At 37.5% G+C, this 17,626-nt stretch overlaps 1 protein-coding gene and 1 long non-coding RNA gene across 3 annotated transcripts; one reads left to right on the top strand and one right to left on the bottom strand.

The window, feature by feature from the left end:
- The first annotated feature begins 158 nt into the window (after positions 1-158).
- Positions 159-17,416, top strand: LOC131193702 (uncharacterized). 2 transcript variants are annotated; one of them, XR_009153980.1, is made up of 2 exons: positions 159-309; positions 14,731-17,416. It is a non-coding gene; the product is annotated as an uncharacterized LOC131193702 (long non-coding RNA). The 2 variants fall into 2 exon arrangements; XR_009153979.1 differs by lacking the exon at positions 159-309 and adding an exon at positions 11,615-14,627.
- PPIL6 (peptidylprolyl isomerase like 6) lies at positions 303-14,741 on the bottom strand. Its single transcript, XM_058174156.1, has 8 exons — positions 14,591-14,741; positions 12,265-12,360; positions 11,468-11,656; positions 8,633-8,695; positions 6,905-7,052; positions 5,759-5,815; positions 4,509-4,644; positions 303-3,971 (listed from the first exon to the last, which is right to left on the bottom strand). The coding sequence occupies exons 1-8, from the start codon at positions 14,693-14,695 to the stop codon at positions 3,860-3,862; spliced, it is 906 nt and encodes a 301-aa protein (XP_058030139.1). The 5' UTR covers positions 14,696-14,741; the 3' UTR covers positions 303-3,859.
- Positions 17,417-17,626: the final 210 nt, after the last annotated feature.

Raw genomic sequence — 17,626 nt, 5'->3', positions numbered from 1 at the left:
TTTTCGACCACGCCCCCCGCCCCGTTTTTCTGCGTTGGACCGGCCCCTCCCACACCGGAATCGGCACGTTCTAGTCACGGGACCGACGCTTCTCGCCCGGGAATCGAGGGTGGGAACCGCTGCGGCCGCTCTAGGCCCCTACGCTAGACTCCCTTTTCCCGTAAATCTGACGACGCAATTGGGGAGGAAGTGATGTCATGCAAGGCTCTGCCGCCGCAAAATTCCCAAGTGTTAATGCGGTGCCGTGTGGATCTTCGGGATCGGATTGGTACTATCTTCTTCCATAGCACAAAGATTTTTCTTAAAACCGTGAGATCAAAAATACTCTTTTTTAAGGAAAAAACTTTTGGGATATGCGCGAAAATTGTTTTTGGAATTTGGGACTCGCACCCCACCCTACATATTGGTGTGACTTGGAAGATAAATTGTCAGCCAAAGTTAACGTAATTTCCCTCCAGACGTTCGGGCATCTTTGGTCCTTCTTTGGTGTCTAATAAATTACATTTTATTTTTCACTCTTGCAAAAATTCGGTATTACTGTACACAAAATGAAACAGTACAGGTAGTCCTTGGCGTACAACAGTTCGTTTAGTGACCCTTCAAAGTTACAAAGGCACTGAAAAAAGTGACTTATGACCATTTTTCAGAATTACAACCTTTGTAGCATTCCCATGATCATGGGATCAAAATTCAGATGCTTGGCAACTGGTTCATACTTATGACCATTGCTGTGTCCCAAGGGGATGCGATCACCTTTTGCAACTTTTTGGCAAGCAAAGTCAATGAGGAAGCCAGATTCAATTAACAACTGGGTTTCTAACTTATCAACTGCAGTGATTCACTTAACAACTGTAGCAAGAAAGGTTGTAAAATGGGGCAAAACTCACTTAACAAATGTCTCACTTAACAACAGAAATTTTGGGCTCATTTGTGGTCCTAAGTCAAGGACTACCTGAAAGAAAGACTTAACTTTTATCCACCTTGAATGCCTTTTGGTTACAAAGATGATTACAAATATCATAAGCATGCTTTATTAGCGAGATATTTAACAGCCTTTTCTAGATCTATGGTATCTTAACCTCTACTAAACAAAACATTCTTTTATACATTGCTAAATTGATATATCCCTTCATTCCCTCTCCCATTTTAACAAGAACATTTAAGAACTAGTGGTTGAACAGGTTTAGCAGGTTAAGTTGATGGTTTTACTGCCTGCCCTTTCCTTAAGAAGGATCGTTGCTCTACATATGAGACAATTTCCCATCCTTTTTTGCATAAAAAAACCTCCATGCATTCTATAATCTGAAATAGATACAGATTTGGGATGTTTTGGGGAGTACTTTGTCTCGTGTTTGTAGTGTCTTTCCTAAAATCTGATGAGGGAAATAGTGAGTTCAACCACTGTAATATAATATGAATCTGAAGCCCAATCAATTCTTAACCTGTAGATTGAAATATATTATCTTCCAAAGGGCAGTAATTTGGTAGTACGTCACTCCTGAAGCATCACTGGATGAGAATGATAACACAAAACACATAATGTCTGGAGTTTCTCTGTTATCCAGGTTATGGTTGTCCCAAAAGTGTTGTTCAAAAGACAACTGGGATCTCTTGGTTTTTTCCTTCCTCATCCAAGAAGCTTCTTCAGTGAAAAAATCCAGACAGTCCAGTTGCCTTTTGAACAACACATTTGAGATTGACCATAATATTTCTACCTACTCATCATTATCACAAATTAAAATCACATATAATAAGACCAGTCTCCAAGAATCTCTTTAAACATTGTCATCAAGCTGTAATGTTGATTTAAAGGGGATGTATTAAATATACAGTATAAGAAGTAATAGTATATATTTAATTGTACTTAAAATTTAATACAAATTAATCCGAATATTAATTTTGTTTTGGCCTTACCACTCAAAGCTCAAATCCAGCACTCAGCTACAAAAGGTGGCAGATCACTAATGCTTAAGAATTGTTATGATGAATAAATTCTTTACCAGTTTAATCAGAGGTCCATTTGGTTTAGCTTTAGATTTGAATCAATCAAATATACCTCATAATTCATTCTGATTCTCATCAAGATAAATAATAAAATTTGATAATATTAAAATTAGAGAATCTCTTTAGTGCTTCCTGCATAAGAAAACAATGTTATTGTATTGGCTAATGAAATGCCTGCTAGTGTTAAAATAGTAAATGAATTTGTTTCGGTTTGGTTAAACACATCTAATTCTCTTTGAGCAACTCAGTCTGTAGAAAATCCTCTTTTTAGAATCTCAGATCAGTCTTTCACAATTTTCTTATTTACTCAGTATATTCTTCAGCTATCTTGACCTATTTTACAGATTTTTTAACTCGAGTTCAGATTAATCAAGTATTTTGTCATAACATCTTTATCTTCAGTAGATATCTTTAAAAATCTAACATGTGATTTAGCAACAAACTCAGTAGTTTCTTCGCCTTGAGTCAGCAAGTCCAAAACATAAATCCAAAACTTTATCCATCTTGAAAGTATTATAGACTTCTCTTTTTGTGTTCGTCTCTATCGTATGCAATGTTGTATGATAGCTTGCTGGGTATACAACTGATTGGAACAATGTGGAACAATGGAGAGATATCTTTTAATTCTGATCATCTTTGAAACATTTTAGTTCACTTTAGTGGTATGTGTTTTTCCTCTTTTGTATTTTTGACCACCCAAAGTCACATTATTGGACACTATATAAAAGTTCTAAATAAGTAATTTGCAAGTTGTGCTTTGACAGCAGCATTATGGAGATCCAAAGTGGCACTCGGTTATCAACCCAGGTGATAAAAGGCATCCTTTGTTGGTGAGATGAATGTTTGGCTAGTAAATGATAACACAGAATTTCATGCTAGGGCAAAACTGGTACAACATTGTGCCTTATTTCCTCCTAAAAGTATAATACCACTCAGAGCCTCACATTTACTTGCTTAGAATGATAATATTCTGAATCCAGTCTGTTCTGGGCTAAAAAGAAATCCAGCCCACAGGCCGTACCAACCAGTTTGGTGTAGTGGTTAGGGCTTCAGGCTAGAAACTGAGATATTAGGAATTCTAGTCCTACCTTAGGCACAACGCTAGTGCCAAATGACTTTCGGCCTGTCATTCTCTGATGGAAGGAAGGAGGGAATGGCAAACCACTTCCAAAATCTCACCAAGAAAAGTACAGGGACTTACTAGACAGTCACCAAGAGTCAAGACTGACTTGAAGGCACCCATCCATTCATGCAGCACACACATAAATACTGCTCACAAAGGTAAAGCCATCAGATGTCGGCTGCTGAAACCAGTTGATAACTAGATAGCAGAAAAGAGCTGTGGGGAGCTCTGCTGCCATCTATCCATAATATTTTACAGCCCAAAATATTCAAGCATATGATATGCATACAGGTAGTCCTCTTTTAGTGGCCCTAATTGCAATTCCATCACTTAAGTGCAGTAATCATTAAGCAAAACATCACATGATTGCCCCACACTTGGCTTCTCCATTTGGCTTTCCTTTTGTAAAAGAAATGATGACATGGTGTAGTATGTCATGTGTTGTTGTTTATCTGAGGCTGTATTTTATCTAGTTTTAAGAACTGCTAAGGACCAGATGATTTTTATTATGTCCTTAGACATATAACCACAGAATTCAAATAGGGTGTACTTTCTTTTTCACATGACTGTATTTTACTTTGGAAATGAAAAGGACAATAAGTGCTTTTATTCTTTGGTAAAAATTAAAAAGTAATTTTTATTTGTCAACTTTTTTAATTGCTACAAGTCATATGATCAGAACAGAGCTACACTCTACAATAAAATTAAATTAACATCCACAGTATACGGTAATCATGGCTGAAAAACATTACAATTAATAATTCTGCATTGTAGCACTGGTCTCTCATTGAATGTCTCTGATAATTCCAGTTCCCGGAGAACTTCTGAGCCCTCGATTACCTGTCTAAAGTAATAATTAAAAAAGAAACCTAAGTAAATCCTTGGAATTTATGTCAGTTGGATTGGTATTAAGCCATAGTTTAAGAGTACTATTTGTTTATTTATTTGATATCTATGGCTGACCATCTTAAAATACAACCCTGGGCTGCTCTTAGCAGTAATAAAATTATAAACCATATAATTAGGAAAGAAAAACTAAAATAAACTAAAAAACCTGGCATCCCAGCCATCTTCTAGGATTCCCCACTAGTCACCCACCAGCTTTTATCACTTTGCCCCAATGCCTGGAAAAACAGCCAGGTCTTGAAGACCTTCCAGGAGGCTAAAAAGATGGGTTGCCTACTGGATTGTTGGGAGGGTGGTGTTCCACAAGATAGAATAATGCAGCTATCTCACTTCAGTGAATCTTTCCACTAATATTGCTTTGAGTTCCATGATAGAAGAAAGGCAGGAGAGAAACATTAAAAAGAAAAGAAAATGTTCCCATGTTTCAGTTACAACATTTATACTTGGGATACCCAGAGTGATGTTATACACCTACCCAAAAGCCACATATTTGGTGTTCAGATATGGTGCAGCTTGTAATGTGATGTAGAATTGGGACCCGTTGGTGTGACGTCCTTTGTTAACCATTCCAAGAATCCCTCTCTTATCGTGGGGAACTGCAAAATTTTCATCTAAAAACAGTACAATAAGCAATATATAGGTGTGCATGTGTGAATATACCTACGGATAAACCTACAAATACTAAGGCTGATGAAACTGTCTTTATCCCCATTGAATTAACCTGCACAAGTTAAAAAGTCTCGATTAGTCAATCCAGAGGTCATTTTCTAAGGCTTTCCAGTTCTTGCAAAAGAGGCTGGGAGGCTGCTGCTTCCCTTTTAATAGCCCTCTTTCCCTGGTCCTTCGTCACAGTCAGCACCATAATACATAGTCCCACTTGTTTCTGTACATGGTTTTATTCCCCATTGGAGTGGAGTTGGAGTGTGCGTAGACATGCCTTGTTTTTGCAGAGCATCTCTGAGATTTCTTGATTATGGACACCAGAAGGAGCAGCTTTCCTCTAGGGTGACATGGATCAAATCATTTTATTTATGGAGAGTTAGTTTGTCCCTAAACAGACCTGGTTGGGGCTGAAACCAGGTTTCTCTTTATTCTCTTCCTGGCTCCCTGCAGATAAGGCTATAATGGAAGCACAGTTCTCTATGGCCCATTAATTTACTTTTTCTAGTGTTATATTGGCTTGTCTGCTTGCCTTAGTTCATTGTAATATCTATAATGCAACCAGAAAAAAAGTATTGATCATTCCCAGTTTTAGACAGAAAGTTGAGCGATACCTATTATATACAATTCACAAATCCACCTCAAAATCGAGCTCCCCACTATTCCATACCATGACAATGAGTTGTTCTGTGGTTTCTATTGCTCTCCATGCTTTTCAACCTCTTTTATAGCTTTACTTCTCCTGGTGATGATGGCCAAAAATCAAACACTTTGTGAACTATCGATAATTTGGAATATATGAGTTCTAAACTGCTTTTGAATCTCTTCAGCTCAGACCTGACCCTTTTTATGAGGAAGTGAAAATGAAAAGTGGCACTTGTAATACAAATGGTTGGCATTTGTATTACACTGATTAAAGTAAGAGCTTCAATATCGCCTTAACTCTATTTTACACTAGTTCTTTCAATTCTGTTTTTCTTAGAACATTATTTTTTACATTTAGGATATATATTGTGAAACCTGCTATTTATGTGGGACCAACTTTATTTAAGAAAATACTTCTACCTTCAAACACGGGTCCATATATTGATTCACCTCCATTTCCTCTTCCACCATCTATATCTATGTACATTATGAAAAATAAAATAAAATTATACATTATTTTTTTTATATCGGAAAACAGAATTTTAAATGACACTGTCATGTATAATATTATGAATTGTAATGTTTGTCTTTAAGCAAAATTAGGAAAAATATCAGGAAAAGGAAAAAAGCAAAGTACAAAATTATATATAAATATTTTACAGATCATCTATGGGTGATTATAATGGTTCTCTTTCACTGAAACGGTTGTCTAGAACTTTACCTACATATCCATTCTTGAGAAGCCCTAATATATTTCATGACATTGGGAAGAGCGCTACTGTATATACCATAGTTTAATGGTTATTATTAACAGATCCTGCAATATAGGGAATTCATAATGTTAGTTGTTGCTGAAATATATCTTTCAAAATCCAGGATTGATCATGTTTGATTGGATTCCTGGGAAGCATAATTCAGCAGCAGTCAGAGGACCACAAGTTCCCATATTTTGTTGTAACAGAAAACCCAAAACAACTTTATGTCAAATAAAGGTAAAGGTAAGGGTTCCCCTTGCACGTATGTGCTAGTCGTTCCTGACTCTAGTGGGTGGTGCTCATCTCCATTTCAAAGCTGAAGAGCCAATACTGTCTGAAGATGTCTCCGTGGTCATGTGGCCGGCATGACTAAACGCCAAAGGCACATGGAACACTGTTATCTTCCCATCAAAGGTGGTCCCTATTTTTTTACGTGCTTTCGAACTGCTAGGTTGGCACTAGGGATTTGAATTGCTGAACTGCCGACCTTTTGATCAACAAGCTCAGTGTCTTAGCCATTGAGCCAACGCATCCCTTTTATGTCAAAACATAATGAGTATTCTATGTTTAGGCCTGCTTCTATCCAGATAAATTTATATAAAAGTTAAATTTTGTGTAAAAATTCCCCCATGTTTTATTTCCCTGCCCCCATGCTTTTTTATTTACCGACATGATTATCTAAAAGTATAATACTTATCTAATACTTATCTTGGTTTTATTCTGGTGATGGGGAGGAAGAACACTCTCACATGCTGGGTAGTATACCAAACCTGTCCCATACTTCACTCTATGAACAGATTTCAGTACAAACCTCCTCCTTGTATCCAGCCATTTTTTACAATTCGATGAAAAATTGAATCCTTGTAAGTGAGTGCCAGTCCAGACTCAGAGTATCCTTTCTCTCCTGTACATAAACACTTGAAATTATGGCATGTTCTGGGGCAGATATCAGAATAGAGCTGGACAATAGAAGAATATGGAAAATTTCAGAAGCTCAATTCCTGAGGTCAGTGGGAAAAGAAACATTACATTAATTTATGAGATGAATGGATCACAATGAATTCTGTATATACCAGGTATTTTATCAAAGATTGTGACATCTTTTAAAAATGAGTGTTTTATCCTCATGAGAAAAGACAACGTATTTTAAAATGGGAACAAAAAAACATGATTCAGAGATTGAGATCTTGAGCATGCCCTATTTTTATCTGTTCTATTATTTTATGGTGACATAGAATTACTTTTCTGCCTCAGGCCAACTGCTCACTATCATTTCACCCATCTCAGCTGACCAATAAAGCAATAAAACTAACAGCCTTGGCAACAGTGTTGCCTCTCTTTTGGAATACCTGTCCCTCGCCAAGATTCAGGTTCTGGCAATTTTTCAGCTATGTTTTAGGAGGCAATTTCCTTTTCTTCTAAAGAGCTTTTAGTTGAAGTTTTAAGAGAGGGAATGGACAGGTTTATTTTCCATGGTGTTACATGATAACTTACTAATTTTAGTATTTGCATGTTGTAATAGCGTATTTTACATTTACTGTGAATCATTTGCAAATATTTACAAGGACAACAGGCAAATGGACTTTCCAGTTTGTTTGGTTTTTTGAAGACATTTTGCTTCTCATCCAGGAAGCTTCTTAAGGTCTGGCTGGATGGTGAGGAGAACTGAAGAAGATTTTGGATGAGAAGCAAAACGTCTTCAAAGAAAAACCAGAAAGTCCAGTTGCCTCTTGAAAAAGCACCTTTGGGACAACCATGACCTGAATGACTGAGAATCTCCATAGACATTCACATGCAGAATTTCTGCATTCACATGCAGAAATTTAACATGCATGCATACATACAAATACCCGGAGAGGGGGAGGGAGGGAGGGAGGGAGAGAACTGCTTGATTAGAAAACTCTTATGGCACAATGCTAAACATGTTTAGAGAGAAACAAAACAGTTTGAGGAGTTGGCAGTAAGAGTATTGGATTGTAGCTTTAATAAATTGTTTTAAGTTTTAAACATTTAATTCATCAAATAAGCATCAGCTTGCATTTGAAAAAAAATCTAAATCAAAATATATTTGTTTTTATGTTCTGAGGAGGCATTGCTTCAACTTTAAAAGCATTCCTTTCTCGTTGTTACACATATGCCTATGCATGCGTACTGTATACAAGGTACAAGGGATTGTACCTTCTAAGGTGACACTTTTCATACAAATTTTTTAAGTAGTTATATAAAAATTGATTTAATAAAATTTGCAACTTTACACTTAAGAAAATATTTTAAAATAAAACTGACTGATCAAACCAATATTTTTTGATCAAGGTGAACCCACAAAATTTCGGCTCCAGAGGCCAGAAATAATGTACACAAATTTCACCCAAATTATTCTTATGAATAGTCTAAGCTTCATTCATGTTCCAATGCGTAATTGATCTCACATCAGGAATTGGACCTTAAGTGTTTAAGTAACAGTTTTAAACATAAGTGTGTTTCCTTCCATGTACAAGATTAAAACAAGGATTGTTTGCCTTTTCCTTGGGCAACTTACCTCAAAGAGCAATTTTCCAATCGAAACTTCCTGAACTGCTATTTCCATGAAAACAAACATATGCTGCCAAGATAAAGAAACCAAACCCTATGGTTAAAGTAGAACCGAGTGAGTGAATCACTGGATAAAGATTGCTCCCTTCTGACTCTGAGTCATGCTTCAGAAGGTAAAGGGTCAAATTCCAGTAAGTGGTCAATTTTATCTGCATTTCCCTGAAGCTATGGCTTGTCAATATTTTACTATTAGAAGATTTGATCAGTAATCATCAACTAAACTTTCAAAGAACTCAGACATCATATGGATGAGTCTGGAAAGCATTCCAAGGTACATGCCTATAGCAGAGGCTCAAGGTCTTAGATCAAATGTGAATGGAGAATAAATAGAACAATGTATCTGTGAAATTTAAGCAAGGAGAAGAGATTTACATTAGGTAGGCAAGCTGAGTTTTAAGGGTTGAATTAATTCCACTTCTTCACTGATCCTGAACCTCTGCTGGGAAGGGTGGGCCAAAGCTTCATAAACTATTCTATGTTGGCACTGCATGGAACTCAGTGAAGTAAATGGATAGCTTTGGATAGTGAGATAGGCAGCGTATACATTTGGTAATAAATAAATAAAAATAAAATGAATGGAATGGAATGAAATGAAAGTTACCACATAAACCAGGATATTGAAAGCACATCTGTCAAGGAACAGCTTGGTCTGCAAATATGTCACAGTTGAAAATGTCTGAAGGCTACAACTGTGTTTTTTTAAAAAGTATATTAATGTAAATTAGAGGAAATGATACTGAAAATATGGGTGTTTTTTAAAAAAACAACAACTCTCCTCCTTTTTGAATGATTAGAATAAAATTATTTCCAGCTTCATTATACCACTTGTATTTTAGCAGGCATTAAGCCTGAAATCTTTCACATGAGTATGAACCTATGTTCCAGAATGCATTCTTGAGATGGTGGGAGCCTTTTTTGTGAGCTTTTGGGATCATTTTGTCCCTAAAATGGATTGATACTGTAGTTCAGGAGTGTCAAACTCCTGGCCCGTGGGCCAGATGTGTCATGTGCTGGCCACGCCCATCCCTGCTTTAGTGAAGGGGGAAAAAGTTGCGATATGTCACGTGACAACGTGTCATCGTGAGTTTGACACCCCTGATGTAGTCCATTCAACAAACCTTTCATGGTAAAGGGCCAAACCAGGGGTGAAATCTACTTACCTTCCTTACTGGTCCGGAAGTGCATGCGCCCTGTGCTCGTGTGCTTGCTTCACTTGCGCGTGTCACATGCACAGACAGACCTTCTGCATATGTGCAGTAATATATTAAAAAACACATTTTAACCAGGAAGTAATGACACCCAGGTGGGTGCGCTACCAGATCGCCGAACTATTGGCCACGATTAGCCGATTGGCCGGTTTAGCTCACGCTGGTAAAGCCTGTTATTAAGAACACAGTAGCCTGCAATTACTGCAGGTTCGAGCCCGGCCCAAGGTTGACTCAGCCTTCCATCCTTTATAAGGTAGGTAAAATGAGGACCCAGATTGTTGGGGGGGCAATAAGTTGACTTTGTAAAAATATACAAATAGAATGAGACTATTGCCTTATACACTGTAAGCCGCCCTGAGTCTTCGGAGAAGGGCGGGGTATAAATGTAAACAAAAAAAACAAAACAAAACAAAAAAACGATCGCTACTGGATCGCGCAATCCGGTCCAATCCAGGAGCATTTCACCCCTGGGCCAAACATTTATTTTCCATTCCAGATCTGAGCTGCACCAAAACTTCCATATCATGTACATTGCCGATTTTTGCATCAGACTCAGCGGGAACTCACAACTTTCCAGACATTTCACCCTTATTAAACACTTGGCTTGATTTGGCAAAAAAGTCTCAGATGTGACATGGCTATATTAGACTCTTTATGCCAGTTAAGGGTGAAGCTTAACTAAATTGTTTGTTTACTCACAGCCATGCAAAGAATGCACAGCCTTCAGATGCAGCTATGCTTCAACGTGTTGGCTTTTTCTTCCTTCTGTTCTGAATTCATGATATTGGTCACTCTCATATGGCCTTAACAGGCAGCTGAAAGATGTTCATGGGACAGTTGCTATTTAACTTGGAACTGCTGGTTCCTGCCAAACTCAGCCCTTATAAGCATTCAGACTGTGCTCTGGACCTCAGCTGCCTGTTTTTAACAACTTACTCACTGACAATCCCCATTTTTTTTCAACTGGCATGTTGCATATTTTCTAAAAGTATATATATAATGGAAAACTAAGTAGCAAATAAGTATTACTGGCTTGAGTCATGCAGCCAGTAATGCCCCGGAGTTACAAGCTGGCTTATTATGGCTCCAGCATCACTGACAGTGAAATATACTACGGCCTCCCAGATAGATGCATTCAATATTTCAATTTAAAAAGAATGCTGCTATATCTTTGCTTGGCCTGGAAATGTCAGTAGCAATCTATTTTAGTTTATTTGTGAGGATTGTTTGGACTTTCCTGGAGGGTGGGATTTTGGACAGCCATAAATCTGTCAGAAGCTATTATTGGTGTTTATCTGTAAAGCATGATATGAAGAAGAGAGGGAGTTAAATCTATGATGTTAAGGTTAGTGTTTAGTAAGGTTTATGTGATTTAAATGCCACAAAAATGATGACTACAGCAACTTAAAAAATGGGAGAAAATCTATGAATTGAAATTCTCCTGGTTACTCTTAATTTTCTAAAGCCTTTTCTAAGTCAGTTTTAGAAAATTAAACAAATGAATTACATAGGGTTTTATGTAAACTCCAAATATTGTCTAGCCATCAGTGAGACTTTAAAAACTGAAATATCACCTTTTTGGCTTTTAAGTATTTTGTGAGGAAATCTGATGTAATTGCTTCATAAAGTGCTGTGGGTTTAAAGTCTTTATAATCCCAAACATCATAAGCCCATTTCAGCAGCATTTTTTCATCTCCAAGAAGCTGGCCATTAACAAAACACATCACATTGGATGGATATTCCCATGTTTCACCTCTCAGTTCCTGCAATCAGAAAACAAAATGGCAATGTTAAGGACTGATACACATATCATAGAAAATCACTAAACATTTTACATTGGTGATAAAATTAAGAATAGATCTGAAAAGATAATGATGCATTTTTGCTAAAATATTCAAGTTTGAAAGCATTACATAAATTGATCAGGATTCCCTATTTATTATTGAATTTCTAACCCGTCTTTCTGTTTCTTCAACTGTAGATACACTGGTCATATTCATGCATCATACTAAGCCATAAATCGTTCTTTCTGGCTCGTTTTATTGTGGAATTTCACCAGCTTACAATAAAGCACAGAATAAGGCATTTGACAATTGTGGATTATTCAACAAATCATAAATTTAGTATAATATGCTATACTGTTAGACCTCAAAGAAACCACTTCTCCTTAATTTAGGCTAATTTGTCCTGATTTGGAAATAGAAGTCACACAATCAGAAATTAGCCAACTATACTTTACTATCTTGTACAAACCAATCAGTGTGATTGCTTTGCAGTTCAGTGTGGAGTGCAAACTCTGAAATTGGAATAATAAAACTAGTTAACTATAGATAAGCATATTGTAAAAATATAGCCAGAAATAAAAATATACCTTCTTTTTTTCTTGTAGATATTCATCCCATGCAAACTGCAATAAAGGAAGTACTTTAGGCTCAGCAATCTTGGTGGGGAAATTTCTGCTAAGGGTCTAAATATGCAAGAGAAAAGTTTTAAAGACTGAGCTATGTTTTATATTTTATAATGGTGTTCCTAAAATACACATAACCATTATAGTCATGTAGCTGATCATATAAGTTACTTAAGTAACAATATTTTGGGACCGCCTTTAGGAGAGGAATTTATACTACTTGCATGTCATATGTCATGCAAGAGTTTTATCATAATGATGTCAATTTCTTCTGCATTTATTATACAAGAGTAAAATGGCTAAAAATAGTTTAAGCAATGGAGTGGTAGCAGTGAGACTTGCAAGTCAAGAAATTTGCTTTTCATCAAGCATCGGTTCAATTAAATGGTCCTTAGTTACCTTCCATCTCTCTCTACAATATATTTCATTGTATCTCATAATCTAGGAAGTATGTGCAATGAATTGACAGGTATATATGATGTACCATCAGAACTAAGTATCTGAATGAAGGTCAATATCCTTTCACAGAAAAATCTACTCTTGGGAGATATTGATAAATGTCAAATTTTAATTGCTTCCCTTTGGGTTAGCCATATTTTTTTCATAGTAGCTCTCCTCCATCCCTACTTCCTTTTCTTTGTAGCCCTCCCAACTCTTTAAAGGAGATGAGAGGTTGCAGGATAGATGCCTCCTCCACAGTCAGTGAAGAAGGCATTCCATCAGTGGGTTTAATTGGTTAAAACCCTTTTAGTCTACCCATCTAATTAATTCTTGGTTTTTCATAATAATGTGTGAGTTGACATGAGATGGCCTAGGTGAAACAGCCTTCATATAGCTGCTTGAGTACTAAGAATAAATATTGACTTTTTGAGTACTTTTTGTGCAGACATAATTCCTTCCTAGAGTGACGTTCTCTACATCTCTACATCTGCAGAGATTTTCAGCAACTTAACTAAACATTTGAAAAAAGTCAACCTGGGTGCGGTTTTTCTCCACCATGAAGGAAATCTCAGTTTTATTTCTACCTAACTAAGGAAATTTATTTTATTTTATACTTATTTATTTTATAAGTTCATTAGCTGCTACAGAAGGCAAGAATAATATAGAAATGGACAGTTTGTGAGGGGCATTATTTTTTTAAAGTTACAAAAGCCTACCTTATAACTGCATACTGACACTATAGAAGATAGACTCATAGGCCTGGAAGGGATCTTAGAGGTCTTCTAGTCCAACCTCCTCAAGGCAGGAGATCTTATACCATCCCAGTCAAATGGTTGTCCAGTCTATTTTGGAAAACCTCTACTGATGGATCACTTACAACTCCGGGAGGCAAGCTATTCCGTTGATCAATTTTTCTCATTGTCAGAAAATTTCTCCTTTCTTCTAGGTTGGATTTCTCTTTCACTAACTTCCACCAGTAGTGGGATTCAGCCAGTTCGCACCACTTTGGGAGAACCGGTTGTTAATTTTCTGAGCAGTTTGGTGAACTGGTTGTGTTCTGTCCCCCCTCGCCTCCGTCCAAGCAATGGCTTAATTAGCCGGCACTATCAGCTCTGGCAGCAAACTAGTGAGCTTCTGTCAAGTGACTCTGTTATCTACCTTGATGCTGATGAGTCACCCAGGAACAAACAGTACTTCAGCTCTAGTTAAGCAGTTGATTTGCCTGCTACAAAGAGGCATAGCAGCCCTCGCTGGTTTTATATCCTGTGGGGTGTGGCTCCATGACTCAGTATTTCCTAGGCCTGCCCCACCCCTGCTTCTGTTGTTCCTGCCTCTCCTGCCTATGAAGAGGGTCTAGCCAGTCCTGATTGCCATCAGCTGGGTCTGCAGGCGTGGCCGGGGGGGATGGGGAAGAGTCAGGGGACGGAGGCCTCGTTATCTCCTCCACCTGGCCTGCCTCCGGCTCCTGGAGCTGAGCCAGGGAAGCCGGTGCTCCCGAGGTAAGTCCTGATGGCCCTTCCCCCTCACTTTCCAAGTCACTTTCTGGCGGGGGACCGGCTCAGGGGGGCGTAGACACAACAGGTTGTTGGAAGAAATCATTAGGGCAGAGAACTAGTTGTTAAATTATATGAATCCCACCATTGCTTTCCACCCATTACTTCTTATAATACGTTTAAATCTTGAGCTCAACCAACAATTCTGTACTGGAAGAGCCTTTGCAATACCACGTTTGCGGTCTGAAGAGCTCAGGGGCAACATTATCAATGCAAAGAGCAACAAGGAAAAGAGAAGCAGTTCCCCAAGATGTGAGCAGTGCATCTGCAAGAAGGACCTGGGTCCTGGGAATTACCTCCGCTGCGTGTGCTGCCATGTGAAAGGAAGGTTCGGTGAGCAGGCCCACCACCTCCACTTCTTGAAGCTTTATGGACTGAACACATGGGCTCTTCGACCACATTACCCACAAAGTTTTCTCTCTTCTTTGCTTTTCAGCCACCACACTTCTTCTCAAGCAGCAGCAGGAGAAAAATCAACAAGTCCCCTCACCATAGCAACTCCAATCAGGTGCTACCATTCTCTTCAGCTGGGAGTTGTGCCAGCCAGCGATTCTCAGCAGACTTCCCCCTTATCTAATGCAACATGAAACCCAACTGGTCAGTTTGGAGGTACGTTTAAATTTGATAAATAGCTGTTATTATCAACCCAGAACGTTGATTTTCCAATGAAATATCATGAGATAGTGGTGTGCTGGCTCACTGAGCATGTTGAGCTGTGATACCCACTGAGAAGAAATCAACATACTCCTTATACTTTTCTTTCCTATACATTTGTATAGGGAATTATTTAAATAGTACATATTGATTAGTGGTGCACTGTAGAATTAATTTACACAGATGGTAATAATATTTGATTAAAGTCTCAGTAACAACATAATGTGCTTTTGTATTGGTGATGGGTTTTGCTAAAGGCCAATTTCTTTGTTCTTTGATTAGTACAGTTAAACAGATTAATTCTTGCCGTATTTAAACTCCACTGATAGAAACAACACATAATGTCACATGCATAAGAACAGTTAAAAGTTAATAATTGAAAAAACATGATAAATTTAATATGTATATAAGTAATTGTTATATACCCAAATTAGATCAATCACTGACTGCATGTGATTATGAAATTTTATTTTAAATGCTTTAAAAAATATTAACGTATATACTTGCAGATAAGCCAAACCCAATTTTTAAGGTACATTGTGGCACCTCAAATTCTGATAATCACGTACAACCACAATTGAGCCCAAAGTTTCTGTTGCTAAGTGAGTTTTGCCCCATTTTACAACCTTTCTTACCATAATTGTTAAGTGATTCACTGCAGTTGTTAAATTAGTAACACAGTTGTTAAGTGAAACTTAACAGCTTCCCTATTGACCTTGCTTGTCAGGTCACAAACGGTGATCACATGACCCCAGAACACTGCAACAATGAGTCAGTTGCCAAGCATCTGGATTTTGATCATGTGACCATGGAGGTTCTGCAATGTGAAAACTGGTGGTCATTTTTTTTCAGTGCCGTTGTAACTTTGGTCACTAAATGAATTGTTGTAAACCAAGGACTACCTATACAGTATGAGCCTGGAATATTTTCCATTATGGACTGACAACTGTTTGCCATCTATACCTACGTGTTGCAGCTTCTCAGATACTATCACCCTGTGATCTTGAAATATGCTTGGCTCGCAGACGGTTAGAATAGAATAGAATTTTATTGGCCAAGTGTGATTGGACACACAAGGAATTTGTCTTGGTGCATATGCTCTCAGTGTACATAAAAGAAAAGATACGTTCATCAAGGTACAACATTTACAACACAATTGATGATCAATATATCAATATAAATCATAAGGATTGCCAGCAACAAGTTATAGTCATACAGTCATAAGTGGAAAGAGATTGGTGATGGGAACTATGAAACGATTAATAGTAGTGCAGATTCAGTAAATAGTTTGCAGGTTGTTTCAAGAGTTATCCTTTTTTTCCCCTTCTTGTTATTCTCATTCACTTAAGACAGTATAGAGACGATTTCACCACCAGGTAAGGAATATCTATCATGTGGGTTTTAATGAGAGTGGGTAGAAGCTTTTCTGTTTTGTCATGTTATTTTACCTAAGTGTTTTAATTTCCTTAAGGATCCTAATGACAGCCATTTTGTTCCTGTGAAATTTGCAGACACCTTGATGTTGACAGCCAGATAAATTTTAAGGGAGAAATTGGTAACATGGGAAACAGCGGTAAATATTTCAATGGTTGTTGTGCAATACTGAAAAGATACACAAAAGTACTGTATTCCCAAGTAAAACAGGATATTTACATATGATTAAAATTCAGGAAATCAGTTTTGTTTTTATTGATAGTCAGAGGGAACTCCAAAAAGCCAAACTGGTTCCTGCTGTAAGGAATGGGGAGGCACGCCCTAATTTACATTTATTGGTAAGTGCTAAGTCAACGCTCAGTTTTGGTTGACATTCAGGCTAATTGGGAACACATAGGCAGGGCAGTTATTCAATCTCTCTTTTTCTGCTAGGTAATGTTTTTCTTTAAAAAATAAACAAAAGATAGAAGCTGGAAACTGAGTCAGGAATAGAAACGTGGTTCATTCTCCCCAGCAGCCTCAAATAATTGACTGAAATGCAAAGGGATCTGAAAATTAAATGCAGGAATAATTGAGATAGAAACATGTTTCAGGAAGTTATCTTGTGGTATGGTGAGAGCCTTATATTTAAATGTGCCTACGCAGTGGTGGGATTCAAGTAATTTAACAACCGGTCCTCTGCCCTAATGATTTCTCCCAACAACCAGTTTGCCAAACTGCTCAGAAAGTTAACTACCGGTTCTCCCAAAGTGGTGCGAACTGGCTGAATCCCACCACTATGCCTATCTTTCCAGAAAAGTAGAAAAATAAGGGTGCTGGGAATGATTTGGGAAGGTTACAGGAGGTCCTAGAAAGCACCCTCAAAAATTTGTTGTTGTTAATAGGGTATTTGGGACTGGTAATATCCATCATGGCTGCCATTTTGTGATAGCATCTAAATATAATCTCAAATTATCATTTGGGCATGTGGGGAAACAGTTGAAATGTATTTTTATATTTGCACATATGATTGTTGCAATTATATTGTACCTTTATATATTTTTATTAAAGCAATTGCATATTTAATTTGTTCTTATTTATACCACAGAAGCATAGGTTTGACCTGCAAGGAACACATTTCTGACAAAAGAAAAAGTTTGTAACACACAGATAAACCGTGGAAGAAATTTTTTTTCCAGAAGGATTAATGCATTGTGTTTATTTTAAAAGCAGTGTAGCTTTATCTTACATAAAGAAGCATTATA

The sequence above is a fragment of the Ahaetulla prasina genome, chromosome 1 (genome assembly GCF_028640845.1).
Source record: "Ahaetulla prasina isolate Xishuangbanna chromosome 1, ASM2864084v1, whole genome shotgun sequence".
Lineage (NCBI taxonomy): Eukaryota > Metazoa > Chordata > Lepidosauria > Squamata > Colubridae > Ahaetulla > Ahaetulla prasina.
This window is presented reverse-complemented; position numbering and strand designations above follow the sequence as displayed.